Source organism: Drosophila sulfurigaster, chromosome 2L, assembly GCF_023558435.1.
Source record: "Drosophila sulfurigaster albostrigata strain 15112-1811.04 chromosome 2L, ASM2355843v2, whole genome shotgun sequence".
In the NCBI taxonomy this organism is placed as follows: Eukaryota; Metazoa; Arthropoda; class Insecta; order Diptera; family Drosophilidae; genus Drosophila; species Drosophila sulfurigaster.
In genome coordinates this window covers 4,740,384-4,766,400 of record NC_084881.1, presented here as the reverse complement: position 1 = coordinate 4,766,400, position 26,017 = coordinate 4,740,384, and the positions used below count along the sequence as shown (strand labels likewise).

The 26,017-nt window shown below is 40.8% G+C and overlaps 1 protein-coding gene across 1 annotated transcript; it reads left to right on the top strand.

Annotated features, from left to right (window-relative positions):
• Positions 1-818: 818 nt before the first annotated feature.
• Positions 819-25,487, top strand: LOC133849286 (uncharacterized). Its single transcript, XM_062285302.1, is given in 24 exon segments — positions 819-918; positions 9,836-9,985; positions 10,048-10,778; positions 10,835-10,994; positions 11,057-11,300; positions 11,369-12,201; positions 12,286-14,000; positions 14,062-14,405; positions 14,469-14,679; positions 14,745-15,103; positions 15,181-15,958; positions 15,960-15,998; positions 16,000-17,133; positions 17,205-17,363; positions 17,629-19,169; positions 19,864-20,290; positions 20,292-20,483; positions 20,552-22,817; positions 23,242-23,399; positions 23,470-23,568; positions 23,632-24,191; positions 24,260-24,460; positions 24,519-25,209; positions 25,273-25,487. Coding segments are annotated over 23 exon segments (12,966 nt in total). The 5' UTR covers positions 819-918; positions 9,836-9,912; the 3' UTR covers positions 25,324-25,487.
• Positions 25,488-26,017: the final 530 nt, after the last annotated feature.

The window sequence follows — 26,017 nt, the reverse complement described above, 5'->3', positions numbered from 1 at the left end:
AATATTAATTTCCAAACTGATTTACTCTGACAAAATTAGTTTCCGCAATAGTTTGTTAGCCTCATATGCGAATATAACTCTATTTATCATTGTAGATGTGCCAGTACTGCCTGGCTTTAATCTGTGGTTGGTTGAGTGAATGATTGTTGATTTTACTACAAAATAAATACGTGCATAGCACGGAGGGACAGAGACTAGACTGAGTAAATCAAATAGCATAAAGTCCAAAACTGATAAGCAAAAACGGACGTCAGTTGACGCACAACAAAAACAAGGCGAAACCGAAACCGAACGAAATCAAATCAAATCAAAATATAGAAGCCGCGCAGCAGCCTCAACAGATACTGCTACTGCTGCTTGTGGCACTCTTTGATATATGGACAGCTGCTGGGCATGGCCAGAGAGAGATATATGTAGATATGGGAAAAGTCAGTGATAATACGAACTGACAGCCATTAGAATGGCACATGGCATGCATTTGATATACGCACAGCCATTTTCATTCATACTCACACAAGAGGCTGCAGCTCTTCACTTTAGTTTTGTTCATTCACGACGAGGCGCCATGTAAACTGAACTGAAACTGAAACCGAAGCCCAGTACGAAAATGAAAGCCGAAACCAAAAAGATGCTCGACCATGGACATCGACTGTCAAGAGTTGAGAACTGTTATCTCTACTACTATATATGCCGACCATGAGCTTGGAGCTCGCCTCAGCTCAACTTAGCTCGGCTCGGCTCGGCTCGGCACAAATCGACATCGACACGGCTACGGACGATGCTCAGTGACAGCATCCGCTATCGCTGAGGAAAACCAGAGTCTCATTCGTGTTTGCCGCTTCGTACCGAGCGGTTGTAGTTCAGATTTTATAAAAGAGTTAAGAAGTCAACAAGGGGCTTGCGTCGCGTCAACCGGAAGTAAGGATAATTTGCAATTGCGTTCTAGTATTTTATCCTGTTGCGCCGTCGCATTGTTCGTAACAACCAACGACGAGTGCCAACAGTTTACGTGTAACCGTTAACTGTTACCTGGCATCCATTCAAAATGGCACCAGATCCATAACAATCACAATCGTGTACCAAATGTAGCGGAAGTGCTTTCAATCCCCATTAGAGCATTTTGCCTTTTTGCATCTCTTACAAAATGCATTCGAAAGTGAAATAATTGGCGAAGCCTGCTTAAGAGTGTTGTGCTCTGAAATTGTGTGAACTGAAGTTACTCAAATGAATAAGTTCAACAAAATACATAAGAATGTATAACAAAATGGAGGATACTTCTAGAAAATAGTGGAAATTAACCTCAAATATTGAGAAAAAACGTGCCACTTGTGAAACTAAAATTCATTTTTTAAAAAGATTCAACGTGTACGTGTTGGAAAAAATCTAAGGCTGCTGATAAGAGAGTTCATAAGTTCAACAAGTTTTATAAAAATAAAATTATCAATCTCAGTTTAGTCGTTATGCGTCTTCTCAGTGTGTGATAAGAAATTGTCTGTGTATGCAAACCAACGAGTGAGAGTGAGACACAGACAGGAATATGATTAAATATTCAATTATCTCTTGCAACAATTTTACATTTTTTTTATAATCATGTGCAAAAAGAGAATATTTCATTCAAATGTTATTGTGAATTGTCTTTTATCTGCACTGTCAACTGAAACGCGAGTAAACTGGGAAACGTGCTAATGTTTTATGTGATAAGGAATCTGTCTTGTATATACGCAAAATCAGCTAAGTGAAATATATAAAATAATATTGCTGCGCTATTAAACATTTTAATGCGAATACTGATATTATTGCTATTCAAAAATATTGAATTATACTCGGATTATATTCATTGATTTCTAGAAACTTTTTGCAAATAAAACACTTAATTTATTTGTATAATCCTTATTATATAAATATATAGAATTTATTCTGTGAAAAGTTTACTGCAATACAAGCAATGGCAAAATTGCTAATAATATACAATTATTGTTAATATAAAAAATGATTTATTTTTTTTCTATTGTTTACTTGGATTATTTTCGTATATTTTTTATTCTTTACATTTGTTCGAGAAATTAGGTTTTTTATGCCAGCTAACCACAGGGTGCCTCAAAAATTGTACGAATGGAACAGGCGGAAGTAGGCATCTTCGACCTATAGGGTATATATTCTTGATAATCGTCAATAGACGAGACGATATATCCATGTGTGCCCGTCCATATGAACACCTAGATTGCAAAGACTAAGAGACATATTCTTCTTTTTTCATAAAAATCAAATAACAAGCGATGCAATTTTTGATTGCGATAAAAAATGGAAAATATTGTTATGTAATACACGTTCGGTCAAAAACTAATACTTAGGCTTCCAATCTGGTATATTTTAAATGTTGTACTATATCGATATACCAAAAATATATAATTATATTATATATTTAGTATTTTTGCGATAAATGAATTTGGTATATTTTAAAAATAATAACGTACTGTTTTGTACTGTATCTCACAGTCAAGTGGGTTGGATTTTTTCTTAGCTTTCTTACTTGTTTCATTTTGTTGTTTGAATTTTAAAATAAATTTTACTCGATTATAAATTGTCAAGTATATTTAGACAAACAAAGTACATAAATTATTTCCTGAGATATGTACTTCATGATACAGACTCTTTTAAAAGGATACATTTTTAAGAATAAATGGAGTTGCGTTTACTTACTGTTAATAAATATGTCGACATGCCTTATATAATATGATTTCACCAACTAAACTTCAACAGTTTTCAAAATTACACGTGCCACCCATAAGTTATGATAGCAGCTTGCGAGGAAGATAGTTTCTGCCAAAATACTTTGCACCCTTTTAAGCTCCTGTCAACTGCAGTCTACATACATATATTTGTCAGCAAACTATATCTATTTGAGAAACTCGTTCACTTTATGTAAGTTTGAAAAAAAAATGTACGCGCAAATGGAGACAAAACAACAGAACCTCCAGAACTTCTGTCTTAGCATCAATTTTCTCACGTTTCTCCTTCTACGCTGCATATGATTGTTAAACTTACAATTGTATTGCACACAACGTTCTTCGTTTTCTTATTTCAAACGATTACTCTGACTCCCAAGTGAGTGTTTTTAGTACACTTGCTTTGGGACAAATGCAAAATGTCAGCCAAAGATACAAAAACTAGCACCCCAAGAAACAGAAATATGCAACATTCCTTATTTTCGTGTGTTTAAGCTATTTAATATCATGAGCAACAGAGAAAATTGTTGATCAGTTACTTTCCATTTTACCCAAAAGTCATCCCATTTGCTGTAATTTTTTCACACTTTTTTCGTCGACCTCTGACATAATTTGCGGTTGTCGCACCTCGACAATGTTGTCAGCTCTAAGCACATCAATCTTCGCTAAGCAGACTGAGAGTAAGGGAGAGTGAGCTAGCTGGATATTGGCAACACTTCTGTGGCATATAAAAATATGCTTAGGGAAGACAGAATGATGGACTTAACTGTGAATTTACTAAAAGGACGTGAGATAGAGATGTGGAGCAGGAATCTGAGCTCAAACCAGCTGAGTTGCGGATTTATTGCAAAGCGATTATTGTCACGTTTGATTTGAGCCGCATGCCCGAAACTAAAGAGACTCTTAAAGACACCATGCGTGAGCCTCAAGGATAATGATATAAGTGCTTTAAAGAGTCCAAAAACAAGGAAAATTTGGAATCTCTAACTTAATAATATAACTTTATATTATGGATTAAACTAAAAATGAATTTATACCAAAAACGACTCGGTTTTTATAACCTCGCTCGACAAATTTCTATAAAAGTTTACAATTCTGAATTTGTTGTTTATCTATATTTCGGTTTCCCTATTCCATATTCCTTTTACAAACCACACAATTATTTGTTAGCTATGTAAAATGTACAAGTTTATGTGCAACATAATTACATATGGAGACATAGCCATAAATAAGTTATGTAAAAGCCTTAACAAACGAAATGTCTGGTTCAAATAACCTATTAAATCCTTTAAATTTTGCAAATTTGCACAGACATTAACTCAATTTCATATGCTTGCTTAACACTTGACTGAAAATGAGCTTAAGGCTGATACCAGTTACTATAATAAGTCTGAACATATGATTAAACTAAACTGCACCTACTAAGAGACTGAGAAAGATATACACTCTGGAGTGTAATTAGCTAACAAGGCAATGGCTTAGTTGTGCATAGTTCATTGCGGCAAGGGAGTTCTTTGCCTGTGCCCCTTCAACACTTTCCACAACTCACACAATTCACATACGCACTGTTGTTAAACGCAGTACAATCATAGAAAGTCAACATTTGCATAATTTTGCAATGCACACTTAGATTTCGATGCCAAGTTTCCTTCACACATTTGCAGCGATCAGCAACCACACGAAGAAATCGAGAAAAAGGTAATAAAGCTGGTATGTAAATTTATTTGAGAACTAAAAAGTTCTCTTCTGACATTGCTTCCCATTTGGGACATGCAGTTGGCCAGAAGAACTCTTGCTCTTGCCTCTTGGCGCCTGGGCCAAGGTGTTCCCAAACATTTAGTGTGCACTTTTTACACCACTTTGGCTAACTTCTGCTTCCTCTCGACTTTACTCGCACTACCGCCTTGTAGCTCTTTTTCTCAATTTCTCTTCCTTTTTCTCCTTGGGGTCTAGCAGTTTGTCTGGCTCGGTGCTGGCTTTTATTTGGCTTAAATCGTCCCAAACTACCTGCCTTTTCACCATGTTGCGCTCTTGTTGTCGTTCGTCTGCTTACTTTTTTAGATATTTAAAGCATTTTTGCTCCTTTAGTTTCATGTGGTTTGTGTTTGTCTCTCAGTCCTTACCGCACGTTTGGTATGGTAGTTTAATTCTCATTGCTATTGTAATTAACAAAACTATAAGCCCAAATTACAGTTGCTCCATTTATACTTAACTTTTTCAATTGTTCCACATCCTAATTGAAATAATGCAAGTGCAGACTTAAAGTAAATGAAATAGGAATTTCTTTAATTAAAAAAACAACTTAAGCAAAAATAAAATGAAATACATTTTTGAAAAATTATAAAAAAATAATATGGGAATATTTTGCAGTGATCTCTCAAATCTGATAAAGATTAATTCCCATTTTAAGTCTGTTATTATTGGCAGTATCACCTACCCTCCTTGCCAGAACTGCTTCCCATAATTCACTTTCAATTGTATTGAAACTCGAGCCCATTTAGGTAATTGGATTATAACAAAAGAATCTGTTAGAAACCGACTCGCTGCAGACGTCTACTGTAAGTATGGTACTAAAGTGTCTGCCGTAATGTCAGTTTCTTAACTGTAATTGGACACAGATGCCAATGCGAAATGCGTTGCACTATGCTTCGTAACTCAGAAGCATTTCTTTCACTCTCTTGGCAATTTCGCATTGGATGCATTCGTATTCGCTTGCAAGCTGAAACAGCAGCTGAAAATCACGCTGCTGGCAATTTTAATCTCGTTTATTAGCCATTTTTCAAGTGATACACATAATTTTCAATTTTGCAATTTCTCGCCTGGGTAGCGGGAATGCGATGCCATACGCTCTGCCGCTCCTGCAACGTTCATTGTTCTTATTCACACACACACATATATCGACACACACATATGCACCTAAAATTACGCCCTAGAGCCTTTTGTCTTTATCGAACATGAAAAAATGCATTGCATACATGCAGGCGCTGTTAAGGTAGAACTGGGGAAAGAGAGAGGGGGTTAGGGCTGGGAAAGTAAGCGGAGGCAGTGACCAAACATGGCGCCCATTTGGAAGCCATTAGGGCCAACCAGCCAGTCAGCCATTCAGCCAGTCATCTGTAGTGGAGAACCAACGAAAACAAATGTGTAGCGCCAACAATAACAAGGCGCACCATCGAAGGGGGAAACAGGCTGCTACCAATAACAGAATATTCTGAAAAAGTAATAGAAACCGCTCCAGACGCACATCGCTAGCCTATTTTTCACTATTTTTTATAGTGTTGTTACTGCGCCTTCAACAGTGCAAAAGAAATAAGTTGGAGAATGGAGGTTCAGTGTTGCACCAACAACTTCGCAAATGTATGCAATAAAATGCGTGTTGGCATTGCTTTTGTTGCTTCTGTTGCTATAGCACTTTAATTTTCAATAGGCGTTAACATAGAGATAAAGCTAGAAAGATCTAATGCAGCAATGCTTGCTCAACTTCTTGGAGCTTCACAACTAAAATTTGATTGGGAACCGATGCCGATGTTGTTTGCATACGACTATGTGTGTAACTCTATTCGCATACCTTGTTATTAGATTTGAGTGCCGTCACTAAGGTCACGACATCTGGAAGCTACACGAGTATGTGACTCTCTTGATATTCAAGAAAAATCTTTAATGGTTCGCCATTGTGGTAAACTCCCCATATTGCATTTCCCCTCTCACCACATTGCAAGTTCTTGGAGCAAACGTAATTGCATTTAGTTCAGAATTTATGTTACTATAAAAATTTTTACATTTTCATACTCTTTCGATGGCGGATGTTGACTAAAAGGCATCATGATTCGACACAAATTTCAACAAGACATCAAGAAAATATTTTAATTTTTGAATGTACATACGTTCTTAATAACATATATAGTACAGAACGAAGCAGTTTTATACGTTGCCTTTGAAATATAGTATGTATATGATAAGTAAGAATAGAATTTATAGTACACTTACAAAATTTATTGTAGCGTATTTCGAGAGCGGTGTCTGTGCATCTTGCACTTATTCTTCTTGTTTTTAGAATCGCTAACAATCTGGTAAAGTTCTTACCTGTGTGAACTTTAGAGTTGGCCCCATCCTTCGAGTGCCTTCGTTACCTTCCTTCCCCGAAGCAAGCAAACAACTCGCAGTTCGCAGCTCAACATCAACTTCACCTTCACTTGAAAATTGCATTTTATACAAAGATGTGTGCCTGGTCGGAAAAATGTTTGAATGTGTGAAAGTATAGCACCGAGAAATATGAAAACAAATGCCGGTTGGGCTTTTGACTTGGCCCAAAGGCAAACTTATATATTTGAGTTTCATTAAAAGCGACCAGGTTCGATCGGAGCTTAGTACGTTACGATTTTTGTTTAAGTCTTGTTCTTATTGATTACTTTTAGTAAGACCGACTTAACCATAAATCATTGAGAACGGCACTTAAGCCGATGCTAATCCCATACTAAATATCAGAAGGACAACAAATCAAAGAGATATTTTTGGGTTAGGCCGAGTGCTTGGCATGCAAGTAACGAGTAATCGTCAAAACAAGACGTGCGAAAGAAAGAACTCTTATCGTCATCGATAAATAAAATATCGAAGAGAATAATAGACCACATACTCAAAGCACGCCGCCATGATAATTGCATGAAGAGTGTATTAAGCCCTCAGCAAATTTGAAATTGGTGGTGACCATCGGCACTGTGCTCAAATCACATACACACACACATACAATACTATGGCTGAATGCACGCGCGTTGGTTAAGCTGCTTATCGGCTTTGTACTATGGGGGGAGCGGCAGGTGGAAGGCGTAACCTGTATTGGGGTCCCTGACAGCAGGCAGATAATGCAATAGACAATAGAAACAATAGCGTCTTAGTAATATTGTTTTCATATTACGTTTTTCTGTAGTGCAATAAAAAAAGGCACTTCACTATTGCACACACATTTAATTAATAGTTTGTTCTACAACAAAATGCCGCCGGCATCCTTTTATTTACACGTAAGTTGCCAGTTGTTTATTTCATTACTAACATTAAACACATTTGTAATTACACATTTTCAAGAAGTAAAAGTAGTCGTAATAAGCAGGTCAGACTAATATTCTTTTACAACACTATCTGCAAGTGAGGCAAGCTTATCACTTCAAAGCACAATTCGAAACACTGTAAAACTCTAGCGTTTGATTAGCATATATGACATATATGAATGTAGGTGTTTGCAAATGAATTAGTTATCGCACTGAACGTTTGCATTGCTTTTTGGGGAATTTGGTCATATTTGTGATAGTTAGTCAACTTATTCAGTTTTCATTGCAATCAGTATTGCACATTTCGCATCTTTCACTTTACATGTACCGTAATTAAAAAAAACAAAGCACCTTCAAAATTAATTGACGCATTAAAAATAGATTAGTTTGTTTTGCTATTGTACAACTTTTGAGATCTGAAACAACATGAAGAATTCAAGGAAGGTAAAATGCATTTAACTCACTCTTGTTCCTTTGAATTTGATGAAATCAATGTGTAAATACTTCTTAAATTGATTGTATTCAATCTGTGTACAGAGTTTTAAGTAACATTACAACAAAAAAGTTTTTCATCCCTTTTTTAGTCACATATAGTGTCTCTTGATTATACGCACAATCTAATCTTACACCTATAAAATCAAAAGCCAAGTGACTAGCTTACCTAATAAAATTTTCTTGAACTCTACGACAAGCTATCATTATCATTCTAACCATAAAACAAACACGGAAAAGCAATTTGGTGTCAAATGCGTCACCAGCATGATTTGCAATCATTATTTACCCCTCGGAATGAGAGCGAACCAAATGCAATTCAATTTGTGACAGCCGAACAAAGCATTTTGACAGGATTCCCTGACCCGCTCCAAGCAAGAAACAATTGATATGTGTTATAAACAGGCACTAGCACTCACACTTGCCCACCCAAACGTGTAAATGTCGCATATACATACATACATATGTATATGTATTTGTATCTGCATCTGTGTTTCTTGTGTATTTGCACCCCGAGCGCGCAAAAAAGTGTTAAGTGCTTTTGCTGCTCCTTGCAGCGCCGGTAATCATTGTCAGCAAATACCCAGAAGCAAGCAGTAACCGGAACCAGATTCAGAGCCGTATCCAGAGCCAGAGTCAGGCTCAGACCCAACCACAACTGCAGCAGCGATTTATATGCAATGCAAAGTGCAGAGAACAAAACAAAAGCAATGAAAGACCGAGAGAGAAGCGAAAAAAAGCGTTAACTATTTTTTCCTGTTCTAAAATCAAATGCAAATGCAAACAACAGTTGGCATCAATCGTAATGCTACGACCCACCTCGCACTTCCCCTCCATTTCCCTTCAGTCAAACATGCCGATCTGTTCCCACTTTATTGCTGGAATTAATGATGGGAGAACTGCTCGCTGCTCGTTGTATGGGTTTCGGTTTTGGTTTGAATTTTACTTGTTTGTTTCAGGGATTTCTTAGTTTTTTTTTTCCTTTTGCTTTCTTCTGTGTGTGTATTTTATGTTGAATCAAGTGGAAATTCAATTGATTTGCTGTGGCTTTGCTGTGGCAAAAAGGGGAATACGCAAAAGGCGTTACCATAATGGGCGAATGCTTTCCCCTCTTGCTTTTCGCTCACTTGGAAAACTCCCACTGTCACTCCCTTTCCCGCATGCATATGTTAAGCTTCAAAGAAGCCATCGACATTGCAACTTGGCCAAGCCACAGCCAAGTCCAACAAGTATAAAACTTATTTGAGCGCAAAATCATTTTGCAAATATTACAAAAAGAGCAATGATTTTAATATATTCCACACTGCTAAATTTGTGACTAGAATTCCAAATCTCTGGCTTTGTCAGCAAAGTCAGTAGTGGCTTTTGTTTAATTTGGTTACCGCATAGCTTTGACGAATCAATTGCACAATTTTAAGTAATTAAAGGCGAATCCATAAAATTAACTCTTTAGCAACGACATTTGCAATTTAGACCGTAATTTTATAACTCATTAATGCAATTTAATTACGAAACAGATTCTATGCAATATAGCAAAATTTTTTAAATAATTGTAGAATTTTTTAATATTTATAGTTCGAGCTATGCTTGGCTTTTTTCCTATATCATCGAAGTCTTGACTATACTGATCAGCCAAGACCAGCATAAGAACCATGAATCCAGTTTTATCAGCCTTGTGGCTGCTCCTTGTACTGATCATAGCACAAAATGAGGCGGCACGGGAAAGTAAGTAAAAGTTATATATAGTTATAATTCTGCACAATTCCACGAATATGTTTTACACACAGATCCACTAAAAGATCCACGAGTCTGCGGTCGCCCACAATGTGATACGTCATCCACGAAATTCGATTATGGTTCTAAATTATATAAATATGATTATGAGGTGTCGTTGCGCACAGAATTCGCAGGCTCTGGAGATAATACCTCTGATCTGTTCTTAAAAGCCGATGTGGAGATATTCTTTCCCAAGGACTGTGAAGGCTATCTGCGTATTAATGGTGTTAAACTTTACGACACGATTCAAGAATCTAACGAATCCGGCAGCGGGAGCCAAACAAAAGATGAATATGATTACTATGACAATTTGCCCAGTAGTTCGAGTGAAGTTTCAGAATTTGAGAATTTGCATCCAAAGTCCAACGAAATGTCAGCTGACTTGACAAAGAACCTTCTGCGCTTTGCCTTTCACGATGGACTGATAGGCGAGGTGTGTCCCACCGAGCAGGAAACGTCTTGGGTTCTTAATTTCAAGAAGGGCATATTGTCAAGCTTCCAAAATACAATGTTGCGTTTCGATGTAGACTTCAACACCACTGAAACGGATGTATCCGGCGAATGTCGTGTACAGTATGAGTTGGAGAACACGGACAGCGTCTATGTGACGATAAGAAAGACCAAGGACATTGCCACTTGCCGACGTCGTTATTCCACACAGTCTGTGCTGCAGACAACGCCGTACACCTTCCGCGATGACAAGACCATTTTGCCAATTTTGAATTCGCAGAGTTACTGCAATGTAAGTTAGTTTATCTCTTAGTTCTACAACAGTCTGAATTGGTTTCTCTATTGCAGCTGACTATCGACAAGAGTGTGTACCAAAAGATCAGCTGCCTTGAGACACATTTACTTGTCCCCTTCTCAAACGGCAGCTCCGGCGCCTTGACCACCTCGCAAAGCACCCTGCTACTCACAGGCAGCAACGACTATAGCATTAGCGAGTTTCTTGAGCAGAGTAAGTATTGGGATTTGGTTGACTTTCTTCCTTGATGACAATGTTCTGATTACGTTCTGTAGATGTCGAGATGGTCGAACGTCGTTCACCGCTCATCTTTGACCATACGCCACTTGTGAAGCCTACTCATGATCAGATAACGGCTGCCCATGAACTGTTAAAGAATATGTGTGCTCTTGGGCTACGCAATATAAAGCGAGAGTTCATCGATGCGTTCACAAACTTTCTGCAAGCTACAAAGAGCCTGGACTACAAGACACTGACGGTGCTACTGCAGCGTTCAGCTGGTATTTGCACTCAGGGCAAGTAAGTAGTGCAATGAACTTATTAAAGGACATCTAATAAGCTTCTTCACCTCTGCTTATCAACTGCAGAAATCACGTGCTTGAATCGCTGCCCTACATTGGAAGCACTGCCTCGTATCAAGTAATGCGCGATCAAATCGTCAATGAAAAACTTTCAAAGCAAATGGCGCACAACTGGATGGCATCACTGTCTTTCATTACACGTCCCGATGAGCAGACGCTGGAGACTTTTTACACTATTCTTGACTATGCGCGAAACAAACTAGATCCTGAGTACACTTTGGGATCCACGGCTGTGGTACACAGCTATTGCAGGCATCACGAGAATTGCGAGGAGAATCTCAGGATCGCAAAGATCATAAATCTGCTGGAAACTGAATTTCTCAGCCAGTTCAAAAGGTATCGCGGCGACCGGAAACAACATGAACGTTTGACAGTACTGCTCAAAGGATTGGGGAACATTGGCATAATGACCAATGACTTCGCCATACAGCTCCAGTCGATCATCAACGATAATGCGGTACCAATAAACATTCGATTGCAGAGCATATTCTCCTTTAGACGGGTCAATTGCCAAAGACATCGCAAGTTCTTCTTGGATTACTATGGAGACTACACTCGTAACTCGGAGTTGCGTATTTTCAGTTATCTGCAGACGATGCGCTGTCCTGACTACATATCTGTAGCTCAAATTAAATCCATACTCGAGAGCGAGGAAATCAATCAGGTTGGTTCCTTTGTTTGGTCGCATCTTACAAATTTGGCAAAGTCCAATTCGCCAGTGCGGATTGAAGCTCAGGGTCTGCTGCTAAACGATGAATTATCGGAAAAGTTCAAGATGGACATACGCAAGTTCTCCCGCAATTATGAACACAGCTTGTTCTTTGACGAATACAATTTTGGTATGTAATCTTGTTTTAGATTTCGTATTTAACTGCATTAATAATATTATAATTATATTTTACGTTATGTTTTTTTATTATTAGGAACCACAACTGATGCTAATCTGATATTCGGCACCGATTCGTATCTGCCACGCCATGTGAGCCTTAATTTCACCGCTGATCTTTTCGGCCAATCTGTCAACTTCTTCGAATTTAATGCGCGTGCCGAAGGCTTCGAGGAATTGGTCGGCAGTGTCTTCGGTCCCAAGGGTCCGTTAAATAGTGATTTACTACAAAAGAAGTTATCGTTCCTTAATCGTTGGTTGGGTAATGAGAGCGCGGAGAAAGATGACACCTTGGAGAATCTGCTCAGTCTTGACAATCTGCGGCTGAAGCGTAAAGTTGTGGACACCACTCAAGATGAGGAAGATACAGAATATGTATTCGAAGAGGACGAATCTGAAGGCGAGCGATCCCAGCGTTCTAAGCGTAATGCTGAAACAACTGCAAAAACAAGGAAACAAACAATCGATCGCAACGTTGACCAATTGGGCTATAAGCTGAACTATGACTACAACAATCCTCGGGCCCAGTTTGGAATGCGGATCTTTGGCAACGACTTGCGATATTATAATGTGGAGTCCATGGCCGAGGTGGTACTGCTGGCCACACAGTTGAGTCCCCTCCAGCAGGCAAAGAAGTTGCTATCCGGTAAGCCATTCAGTTACAGCAAGTCGAGCCTGTTTCTCGATGCATCTTACAGTGTACCCCTGGCGGTGGGTATGCCGTTGGCTATACATGCTTTCGGTGCCTCTTCCGTTGACCTGAGCATTGCTGGCAATCTGGACAAACTCGATGCCGACTGGCATTTTGATGTGCAGGGGCGGTTCAAGCCCTCAGTGTCGGTGGACGTCATAACAACTATGCAGACGGATATGTTTTGGGGCCAGTCGGGTATCAAAGTCAAGAGTAATTTGTATTCTAACTCGGAGGTGGAAGCCAACCTAAAGATGCGCGGTCGCAATCTTATTTCATTCTCCTTCAACCTGCCACAAGACAAGAACGAAATCTTTAGCGCACGCTCCGAGTTAATCGTAGTCAAACGAGATACAGAGTTGCCCCAGGCAGGCATTGAGAAACGCAGTGCTAATTCTACCTGTACTTGGGAAGTGCTGGACCAGGCAATTGGACTGCAGATGTGCTCGCACTATAGTGTGCCGGATTTGAGCAATGCTACAGAGGCTTATCCCAGTTTATTGTTGACTGGCCCACTTAATCTGAGTCTGATACTAAAAAAATCCGATCTGTCGGCCAAGAGGTTTGTGTTCGAGTACAACTGGGATCAGGAGGAGCCGGACAATAACAATTTTACTATGGTATTCAACACACCGGGCTCAAAAGTGCCTCGACTCCTGGTTGCCAACATGACCAGCGTTCCCGGTGCTTTCAACGCGTCGGTAGCATTTGAACGTGGTGAAAGCCGCACCTCCGCAGGGCTTAGCTATGATGGCAATCCTGACTATAGACGCCTCGATGTCTATCTCGACAATAATCGCAATCGATCACTTGACTTGGCAATGGAGCTACGACGCTTCCAGGATAATACAGCCGTGCTATTTAGGCCACGCATGCTTCTGTCAGTTAATGGAGTGAACATTACTGGCTTGATTGGTGTGATCAAAATCAATGAGAAGAATGGTGTGAAGCAGCACGACGTAGATCTCTCTTTTGAGACGAAGAAGCTGCAAGCTCTGATCAAGGGCAACATTATACAGACAGAAGTGACGACCTCAACTAATATTACAATCAATTACATGGTATGTGAACGATAACTTATATGCAATTGATTTAAGTTTACTTATTACCCATTTTGTTTAGTTTGAGGCGAACAAACCCGAGACAATCAACTTTGCCGGACGCTTGATGAATCATGGTGTCAACTCGAAAACCGAGTACCGAGGCAACATGAAACTGAGGACAACGGCGTATCCAAAACTGAACTTTGCCTCGAATGTCACATGGCTCAGCTTGCAGGGTCATACTGAAGGAGCTATCACGTATAATAATGCACCGGACTATAGTAACCCCAATTACACAAGCCTGGTCAGAGTAGTCTTTGCACGCTCCCACTCCGATGACTTCACTTTAGGAGAAACGCAGACCCGTGCTAGCCTTGAGCTAAAGTTGCCCAGATCGAAGATTGACTATCGCATTATGGTCAAGTAAGTATCTAAATAATCGATGCTGTAACTTGAAAACTTATTTTTTTCGTTTGGCTTTCACAGCCATGACGAACGCAATAAAAATGGACCTGAACAGACTTTCATTGTGGGACTCAAGTATGCGCCCGATAAGGAGATAACGGGTTTGTTCTCAGTACATTTGCCCCATAGAAATCTCTTTGCTGTCGACGCCTATATGAATGTATCCGTGCCGGACTTTAATTCATGTACTTTCAGTTTAAGGGTCAACGAAAAGGCCACTAAGGATTATATGGTTAATTTAACTCCATAATTAGTAAACTCTACCCTACGCCTTTAATGACACTCTTCTTTTCTTAGATATATGTCAATGGCTCTTGGTTCACGGGTCATTCAATAGCAATCAAGGGTAACTACAAGGACCGTAGCACTCAACTTCAAGCTTTGCATCACCTTAAACTGATCGTGGAGAGTCCATCATTTGACGCAACCCAACTTAATATCGTATATAGACGAAATCAATTGGTGATCTTCTACGATGTTCAGGCCAAGTACGGCAAGGATCCATATGGCTTGACTATGCAATACCAATCCAACGAGCAAAATCGCAACTCCAATGCTGAAGTGCGCTTAAAAATCAAGGAGAAGGACTATTGGATCACTTCCAAACTGCTTTCTGAGCAACCCAAGCTATTGCAGCTCGAGATGCACATTGACAAGTAAGTACAGTCGAGTTGATATTAATATTCTGAAATTTCAATAAGCTAAACTGCATTTCCTCTGAACTTCTGTTTAGAATTCGTGACATTCACATTCAATTGGGACTACTGAACATTAACAGGCGCAAGGAACTGTCGCTGGAGCTGAAATGGGATGCTAACCGTGATCCCAGCCAACGCTTGGGTCTATTACTCGAGTACAATAGTCCGGGCAATAAGCACTATGATGGCAACCTCATGGTAACCTACCCGGAACGCACAATTAACTGTGGCTTTAGCGCATTTACCGGTGGTCCTAAATATTATGGCAAGGGGCACATCTCCTGGAGCATCACAGAAGTTATTGAGCTCAGCTATGATGCGGGCATTATGCCCGGTAAGACGCTCCACAATTGGGTACACGCTGAGCTAAATACTCCCTTTAATGGCTGGCGTTCCAACAGTTTGCGCACAGGAGTCTATAATTTGAATAATTTGATTCTGATCAACTCAACGCTTGCCTGGGCTGACGATCAGTTGCTGGAGCTGGGATTTAAGAGTGATCACGACATACGAGACCAGCTGATTAGCTTCGATGTGCGGCTTGGCATCAACAGTACCATCAAAGATATTCCCACAATTAACATAAAGGTGCAGCATTCGCAGGATGTCAAGAAATACGACACCGATTTATATTTGCGTTACAAGCAGAACGAGACCTTCAACACGTATAGCATCAAGTCCAACTGGGATGTAGTACGCACTCAGGGCTATCACAATGTCTCCGGCACAATGTCTCTCGTTAGTCCTTTCGAAGGCTATCGCAAGGGAGGTCTGGTGGCCATGTTTATGCTGAATGACAAACGAGAGGTGCAGGGGAGCTGCTTCCCTTGCGTTCGACATTCGTGAGTTTACCCCTAACCATGGATGGCTATGTGAGGAAAGTAACGGACAATATGCTAACTATCAACATAACAACGCCTCTGGAGAAGTTCCAATCTATTCATGGTCGCTTCGGCCTCAATGAGAAGAAGCGTCATGCTGTCGCAGAGGTCCGAGCGCCGACAGTCGCATTAGGCGTAGAAGCTCTGGCTGATATTAAGAGTCTGCTGGACTTTGATGTCAAGCTAAGCATTGCCACGCCCATTGAGACTTTCCAGCAAGCAGCCGTCCTAGCCAAGTTCCACACAGATCGAGTTGACATGCGTGGCATCTGGAACAATTCCACACTGGGCTTCACAGGAGTCTGGTACATGAATAATTTGACCGATTTTCAATATTCGTATCTGGTGTTCACACCGCTGGCTGGCTTCGAAGAGAATGGCTTCATATTGCAGATTTTGTATAGGGAGTCCTTGATTGTGCAGATGCATGGAAAGCTATCGAACTACAAGCTCGGAATTAAGCTCAATAAGCAGCCCAAGTTGAAGCTGGTCAATCAGCTGAGCAGCCAGAAGATGCAGCTTGACATGCACTTCGATGATGACTTCCAGCCACCAAGAATTGAGGAAGAAGACGATGAAGAGTACCTGTCCTCCTTGACTACTTTCGAATTGGACTCTTTGGTATGGCCAACTATTGTGGGAAAGGTTGACGTACAGGAGAATCTTGATATGTATTTCATTGTGGGCAATGTGGATCTGCCTCAGGGCAGAGTTGAGTTCAGGGATCGCTTGTACTATCCAGACTATATCAATATTCTAAATGTGCTCACAGTGACCTCTCCCTTTGCCATCGCCAAGGACTTAAAGTGCATTGTTGAGTACCACGTCGATTTGTACTTTAATTTCTTTTATAACCGCATAGAGTTTATGGTCCGCGATAAATTAGCGGTAACTACTGAATTGGGAGTTGAGCTCAACTATACTAAAGTCGTAGATAATGTAAGGCCACAGGCTCATAACGTGGAACTGACGCTCATCACGCCCTATGCACAGTTACCTGAGATCCAACTTCGAGCTCACATCGAGATGGATGACAAGAACACGTATAAGGGAAACATCAGCTCAACAACAGCTCATACTCATTTATCGATAGCTGCATCAGTGGAGGTTTGTAAAAAGATTGCTGTGCTGATCAAAATTTTATTTTAATAGTAAATTTATATTTTTTTGTCATGCAGAATGAGGACAACTTCCTGGAAACCTCTGTGGGCTTCTTGCTGGATACACACGTCGTACCTCATTATGCCTGCAATTTGTACTTTAAGAAGGACTATTCGGCCGTAGATAACGTTGTCGACATTAGATTTGAAGTCGACGACAATGGAAACCTCAATCACGTAAGATTTATATTTTTATTTATATTTTTAAATTTCTAATATCTAATAATATAAATAATGATTCTTAGCTGTTTTTCTTCTTTGTTTTTTATTTTGTGAAATAGAAATTGAAAGGAAAAAATAATGCGCAACTTTTGGATTACAAATCCAATTCAATGAATTTTTGTATTAAATAATAATAGAAATTCTTTGAAAATTTCGAAAAAATGTAATAGTTTTTTTTTTTATAATAAATACTATTTTTATTTTGTTGTTATCTTAATAGTTGCACATTGAAACGGACTGGCACACAAATCCGGAGAATTATTTCAACATTAATGGCAAAGTATTAACTACTATGCTGCCATTGAAACTGGCATCCACTTCGGCGTTGGCAACAAAAGGACCTAATCCCCAGCTAAATTTTGATCTTACTTTCCTGAATCAGGAAGGCGAGACCATCGCCTACGGTACACGAGCCAACAAGAGGAATGATGTGTTCAACATTGAAGTTTGGACGCCCTTGCAGAACTACAGAAACATCTCGATGCACGGCACAGTTGTACGCAGCGCAAGAGATCCAAGGCGATATGATGTATCTGGCAACTTGTACCGCAACATGGCCACCTATGGCATCTCGGGTGCCATACTGATGACCGATGGCATACCGATGCAAACTAAGTTGCGTGTTGAGCCCAAAGCCGGAGGAGCGGATGGCGTAATTGAGTTGAATATACAGGAGGCGGATGCTAAGAAGCTGCGCTTCTCCTTCGATGCCATTGAAAGCGGTAAACGGTGTCAGATTTCTGGTGGATACAGCATAGGCAGCAATAATGCCATGGACTTCTCTGTCCTCGTGGAGAGCTCCGTGCCGGAAATTTCTCATATAAATTTCTATGGTAATCTTAAACCTATAGACCAGGGACGTCTGGTGGGCGATGTAAATCTGGTGACTCCGTGGAGGAAGCTGGGCATTGACTCAGTTCATCTGCATTCTGAGCTGGGTCTGCGTGCTGAGGGATCCAAGGTCAGTGGATCATACCGATTTGGCAATCACACTGGTCGCAGCAGCTTTAGCTGGTCCCCGCTTTTGGCAGAGACCTGGCAAATGGAGCTGGACACCTACATGGAGCGACCTGGCGCTCAGCCACGCACTCTGCTGGCCAGTGCCAAATACCTGAATCCTGGCAAAAACTTCCTCCAACTACAATCAGCTGGACATGTGAGTGTCGACTCCAAATGGACTTTCGATTTTAATAGCAGCCTCCATAAAAAATCTTCGGATGACGTGGAGTTTGCTTTGGTCACTCAGTTGCCGCTGCCAGTGGGCGACAGGCATGAAGTGAATTGTAATTATCGTGGCAACCTTGTAAGCAAACAGCTGCAAACACCCAACTTTTTCATTGAGATCGGCTACGAGACTCTGGAGGCCGAGAACAAGCTGTTATCGCGTCTGTCTTACCGCAATGTCACAAACAATCTAAATGCTTTGGGCCATCTCGAATGGGGAAAAAAACAGAATCTTTCTGTTATCGAAGGAGACTTTGTAATGGAAAACAAACAAGGACGACGCAGGGAGTTCCTGGCCAAGTTGAAAACGCCTCAGTTCAAAGAGGAGCATACACTGAAGCTAAGAGGAAACTTCGACAAGCCCAACTCTGACTTCTACAATCTGGTGTGTGTTCTTGATTATCCGGAGAGTCGCCGCATCGCCGATTTGGATGTTTCTTTTAACTCCCACACCAATATGCATGGTGCTGTCAATACAAGTACACCTTTCCTGAATCTGACCTGGTTCAAAACAGACTTTGATTTCTCCACCAAAAAGTACGTTTTACATACAAATTATACAATAACTAAACAGTGGATGGAGGAGTTCCTTTTCTGTCCACAAAATATATATTATATATCATTGTCATCTTCATCAAAATTGATATTTTCGCTTATTTCATTGAATGGCATACATACGTTCTTTAATGTGGCTTATGTCAAACCACGAACTCATCATGTTTTATCTTATATTTCGATATCGACATTGAAATTGAATTGAACAAAAAAAATGCAAAGATTTTATGTTTACACAATACCAACCCACAATTTGGTTGCGATCAGATACACATTTAAAAACTTGGTATATTTTGTTCTCTACTGTATATTTTGAATGCAACAGTATAACATTAAACCACATATAGCTTTTGGTATATTTGAGTATTTATCCGGGATTTGGTTTATTTTAACTATAATGCCGCAGTCGCACAGTTTTGCTTTTATTAAAAATGAGTGTTGTAAAACTGACTCGCCACCACACTCGTTTGCAGATTTATTGTTTTCCGACTTTACAAGTAAGGTGAATTTCATACATTTATTTTGGTGTCATTAAATAGGTTTCTAATATCGTATATCTTGGTAATATTTCCATCATGTCGACGACGGCGAACTGTAGCTTTAATACTTGTGCATACTGCGACCCTATTTTATTTTAGACTCATCCTTATTTCTTTGCTGACTCTTCCTAATACAGTGGTCGCAGCTATCGGTTTATAAACTGCAATTGGCCTAAGGACAGTGCCTTCTTCAAGCTGGATAGCAACTACAATAGCGACGATACCAAACACAATCTGAATGGCATAATCGAAATTGAAGTTCCATTGACATCTCGCCATCGCGCTGATGTTTCCTATGGACTGCAGAAGCGTCCCAATTTGGATTCCGGTAACTTGAAGGTTATATACAACAAGCTGCAGGTTCTCGATGGCAAGTACAAACGTGTGGAGCAAAAGAAGCATCCCTTTAACAAGGAGACCACGGACATTACACTGGAGAACGATATGAAGCCACTTGGGATTCATTATGTGAACACGCAGGATATGAGTAATCCGCTTGGAGTACGAGACATTAAACACATCGAAGTCTTTGAGTTGCGCAACACGAAAAACTTCAATCTGACCGGGGGAGCTGCATGCTCTGAGCACTCGAACGGCCCAGGAGCTCAAGATGGTGGTTATTCATCCTAATCGCGCTGTTGTCTTTACTACGAAGTTCGAAGATGTCAGTCCAAGGGTTGTTCGTCAGCACGCCAAGATCGAGTTATCCGAAACGGCATGGATAGGCTATAACTTAGAACTGGGCAACTTCAGTACGGTAAGTACTTTTCTTTCTTTTTTTTTCTGATTATCTGCTAAGGTTCTAAACTAATTCTATAACCACAGCATGCCAATGAGTCGCAGCGCTTTGCCCTAGAACTCTTCTATCCAAATCGCAATCTGACCACCTCTGGCTGCTATTACCTCACGGACAATAACTTTAATGCTGATTTGGCATTTAAATGGGCTGGCACAAACTCCAAGGATGGGTCCAGAAATATTGCAAGTAACTTCCGATGGGCATTAGAGCCATTGCAAGCAGGAGATCGCGATCATCAAACATTTGGCCTAAGAGTGACACATCCATATCTAGAGAAAGATATAAATTGCAAAGCTGTCTATTATCGCGGCACAAAGGAATTGCTTAGAACTCATCTAACCATCGACTACTCAGACAGTCCCGAGCAACTGATTACGCTAGGTACCCAGCTAAAGGATTTATACTCTGAACTGGGTCATACGAATTATACATTTAAGTTCTATGGATATCATCCAGCCTCGGAACTGGATATCGAACTAAACGGCACCTTGGCCGCGCGTCCCTCGTATTACAAAACTGAATCAACGGCGCATTATAAACGTGATTATTCGCCCCGATATGGTAAGTTCCTTGCCCTGCTGGATCTCAACAAACGGGAGCTGGAGTACGAGCGCCAATCGCCATATCACACATCGCGTCTCTGGCTGCTGCCTACCACGAAGTATCCCATTTATGGTCTTAATGCCACAATTTGGGATACGCCCGATACGAATCACACGGGCTACATTTACGTGGACATCGCCAGGCGTCTTGCTCGTATGGACTTCAATCTCACCGAGGATGCCAGTCAGAATCTGCAAATGGTCGGCTATATACCCGACACGCGTAGTGGTTACCTGGACATCTGGCGGAACTATGAGGAGATACGCATCATTGATGTTAGCTCCTATTTGAAAATGAATCACTCACGCCTAATTACGGGTCGTTTCCACTGGCGTCCCGAAATCAAAAATGATATCCGCACAAAGATCAATGGCTTCGGTAACGCGATCTATGGCTCCTTCTCCGATGGCATTGATTTCTGGATCAAATCTGTTTACACCGAGTCTACGGAATCGATAGGCGTCATTTGGAGAACGGCGAAGGAATATAATAGTAGATTTATTGACGATATCAGCGAATTAAGCGTATTGGAAGATGATCTGAACGACCTGCGACTTTTTGTCAATCAGTCGTACGAGGCCAATGATTTCTATATCAAAAATGTAGTTAACTTTACACTGACCATATTAGATGAACTAGCGATCAGAGATCACATTGAGTCTTTGCCCAAAATCTTTTCTGAGCTATGGCAGGCCATGGGCGACTCTGGAAAAGCGCTACGCGAAAGCATTGTCTGGCTAATAGATACCATTAAAAAGACGTACAACAATGTTCTCGATGCGATCAGTCGTTTTTTCCATGGCGAAAGCTTAACTTACATTTCATCGTTAATGGAGAAGGGTATAGAGAAGTATGACAAGTTTGTCAAGGATCTGCACATCAAGTTTATTAAATACATTGAGAACTTGTGGCACAAGTCCTGGCATCTGGCTGAAACCTACTGGAAGAATGTCCTCAAACGCTTCGAGCCGCATTTGTTCAAGATCATAAGTTTTATGGAGACCACCGCATGGGATCTAAGCAAGGAGGTTTTTGATTTCATTTACAAACGCACAAACGAATTGGCCGAGTCTCCTTACTTCAATAAGGTCTCTAGCTTTACAGCAGATGCCGAGCGATTGTATAGAGATTTCCAAGCTAACGATGCCATAACTAATATTAAGAAATACTCTACGTTGGCATGGAACTTCATTAAGGAGAAATATTTTAAGCTGGTGCCGTTTGGTGCTGAACTTAACGAAGTGCTCACCGAAATTTGGAACGAGATCAAGCAACTAGAAAAGATCGAGAATGTGCAAATTGTCCTTCAGAAATACAACGAAATTGTAGCGCGTTTGGAATGGATAGCCGATGAACTGCAACTTGAATATCGCATCCATCAACTCTACGGATTGTTGCGCAATAAACTCCGCAACTATGCTCTGAATGCTCTAGAAACTGCGGATATGTACAGAGAAGCAAAGACCAAGTTTATTTTTGATCCAGAGGTTGGTATTATTGATTTGGAGCAAAAGCTGCCTATGTCCTGGCATGCATTCAATGAGACGCCCAAATTCGAGGAGATTCCCGAATATAAAATGCTCTCAAAGATCCAAAGCTTCCTAAGCGAGACCAATTCTACAATTATCATGAAGTTGTACAACATGCGAGCTCACTTGGATCCCAAGACCTGGTTGCCGCCTTATTACTGTAAGTATGCTCATTTATTTAAAACTCCAAGAAATCTCAGAAACACTTTTATGTCACATTTCGCAACGTACAGTTATTTGCCTAGATGATTTCCTAGCGTCTTGAAAATGCAGAATATATTCTTATAAGTATTATAAATATATTTAAACAGATATTATCCATTGATGACTACTAAAAAAAAACGAAAAATTTACGTTCCCCGGTGTTAGTTACTTTCCATCCTTACAATAAAATAAAATAGATATAACTATACTTTAACCATCTCATCAAGCAGTCGATTGATTCTAGTAGTAAGGTTGAAAAGCCATCTCGAGCATCAGACGCATTTCAAATTGTGATCTCATGCGTGTGAGAATATTTATGATAGGACAATCATCATACATTATTATTTTGTTGAGTCTAATTCTACACACCTATTTTGCAGCTCGAGCTCTGCTCATTGATTCCAGGCATTATATGACCTTTGATCAGCGATTTGTAGGACTTAATCTGAATATGGATCAACTCTCTCAAGCGCAATGTAGTTATTTGTTGGCCCACGACTTTTTCAAGCGCAACTTCACGCTGCTTCTGGAGCCTTCGGTAAGTACATTTTTGTTAACCAGACCCTATGAGCATTCTTTAAATTAAATGCACGCCCATTTATGTTTAGACACAATCGAAGTCAAGCCGCGACACTGGTCTTCTTCCCGCACGTAAGCTGACCTTCATTGCCAATAAACAACTCATTGAAATCGATCTGGCTACCGATGTAAGTAGACCTCCCTCGATATACTTATGCATGCAAACAATTAATAATTTATTTCATTCACAGAACATCAGTGTTAATGGCAATCCACAGCCGATTTTGCCACTGAAACTAGACGCGGTTACCATCTACCGAGACCTGGATATACTATCGATTGTCTCAGATACACAGTTCAGTCTGCACTGTAATGTTCAGTTCGATCTCTGCTGGTTCGAAGTCAGTGGTTGGTATTTTGCCAGGACGGCTGGTCTGCTGGGCACGCTCAACAACGAACCCTATGATGAGTACACAATGTCGAACCGGCTCATTACGAATCAGACACAAGAGTTCACAGACTCTTGGAGTCTGCAACACTGCAAACCCAAGCAGTTGCCTCCAATTCAAAAGATTACCTCAGATGTGACCTCAACGTGCAACAACTTCTTCCGAACGAGAATTTTGTCCGCTTGCAGTGCTGTCGTAGATCCAACACCATTTTACGAAATGTGTCTTGACCTGGGTAGCAAGTCGCAGAGCATTCGGCCTGGTCATCCTGCTGTGAAAGGTGCATGTTCAGCTGCATTGGCCTATATCGAGGCTTGCACTGCGCTTAAGGTGCCAATGCGAGTTCCGGATCAGTGTGTGTTGTAAGTGAATAATTACTCGATTTTTCTATGCCAGTCAATTCAAATTATAATATTGCTTCCATTTTTAGCTGCCAACTGAGCAATGGATCCTACGTACCAGAGGGTCAATTCATTAATCTAAATGGCTCAGATATTCCGAACAGCAGCGACGTCGTCTTCATTGTGGAGGCCAAGCCTTGTAATGCCAATCTCAAGGTGTCCAAGAGCATAATGAGTGTTGTTTCCAGCATTGAGGAACAACTGCAGGCAGCCAAGCTGACTAATAATCGGTAGGTATAAATGTGATAATTTAAGTGCAAGGCTCTTCTAATTCTAATCGTATTTTAGCTATGCTGTGATGGCTTTTGGTGGCGTTGAGCCCTTTGACAAACCCCGCAGTATATTCTTTGAACGGAATGTGTTCACATCGAAGCCTGATCAGTTGGCCAGTTACTTCGATCACATCAATACAGGCAATGGCAGCAGCAATGATATTCTTACTGCCATATCAAAGGCATCACGCTTGAATTTCCGTCCAGGCGTGTCGAAGACCTTTATTCTGCTTTCATGCAGCAATTGTGCAGCAAAGGACACGCGGTTCGATTACAATTCCATTCTGCAGTTCATGAAGGAGGAAGGCGTCAATCTGCACATTCTGGCTGACACCGAATTCGATTTTGAGCGCGAAAAGAAACTGCGTCACTTCTTTGGCATGGATAAGCATGTCGTCTACTCCAAGCGCTTCCCCGAGGGCAATGCCGAGGCACGAACGCAAGCGCACATGTCTAGGAGCAATTTGGGACGCTGCACGCCTCTGGCCTTGGAAACAAATGGATCTGTATTCAGTGCCCGCAAATTGTCGCCAGAGCGCAAATATCCTATTCTGCGTTTTGCCACCATATTTGCCAAGCGTGTGGCCCAAAGTGCTACGCCCATAAGCGCGCAGACCTGTGAGTGTTCTGGCCACAACTCAGGAGTGTCTTACTTGGTGTGCTCCCCCCCAGATGTACCCGAAGAGAGGGGCAGCCAGGACGAATACGTAAGTGAAGAATTATACAACTATTTAAAGTACATATGAGATTTAAATGATGTTCACTTCCAGGATGATTTCGACAACTGGGAAGGAGATGATGAACTAGACAAGGAAGCCTAAGCATATTGCATGAGTTTAGTTTAGATGCAATTAGTTAGTTAGTTAAGTCATCTCCAACGAAATGTAAAGTCTTTTCTAAATAATTTGAATCACATTTTGTATAAATAAATATTAATCGAAAGCCATAAGAGGAGATCAAAAAGCTATTTCGTCATTAAAGCGGAAATTGCACTTCATAACTAATTCTATGTTCGGTATTGCCGCAATTTTAGTCTCTTGAGCACAGTGTGACAGGGCAGAGCTAACCTGTTTTTGATTGTTTGTTGTGCCTACGACCCAGCCCATGGCTTGGATACAAGTACCACCCATATCTTAGGCATGTCTTAAGCTCGTTTGCGCAAATCTCGACGAACATTAAAAGTGGTCCGACTGGCTGCAGTGGAGCTGGAGCGTTACCGACTATCACTTTTTTCGCCTGCGCGGGCTACGGTTGACGGAAGCGATAGCAGAACTCAAGTACGTGTTACAACCTTAACCCCAAAGCTAGGCCAGGCCCATTCACTTTGCCTGCAATGGGCAGACAGCAGTAAACAGTCAACAGTCGGCAAACAGCAGGTTGCGGACTGCAGACTGCAGACAGCAAACAGCGGGCTACACTTGATATCCCACTTGAGCCCGATTTGTTGTTATAACATTTGCTTGGAAAAGCACAATGGAAATTATGCGATTCCATTGGTAATGCAATACTTTCTAT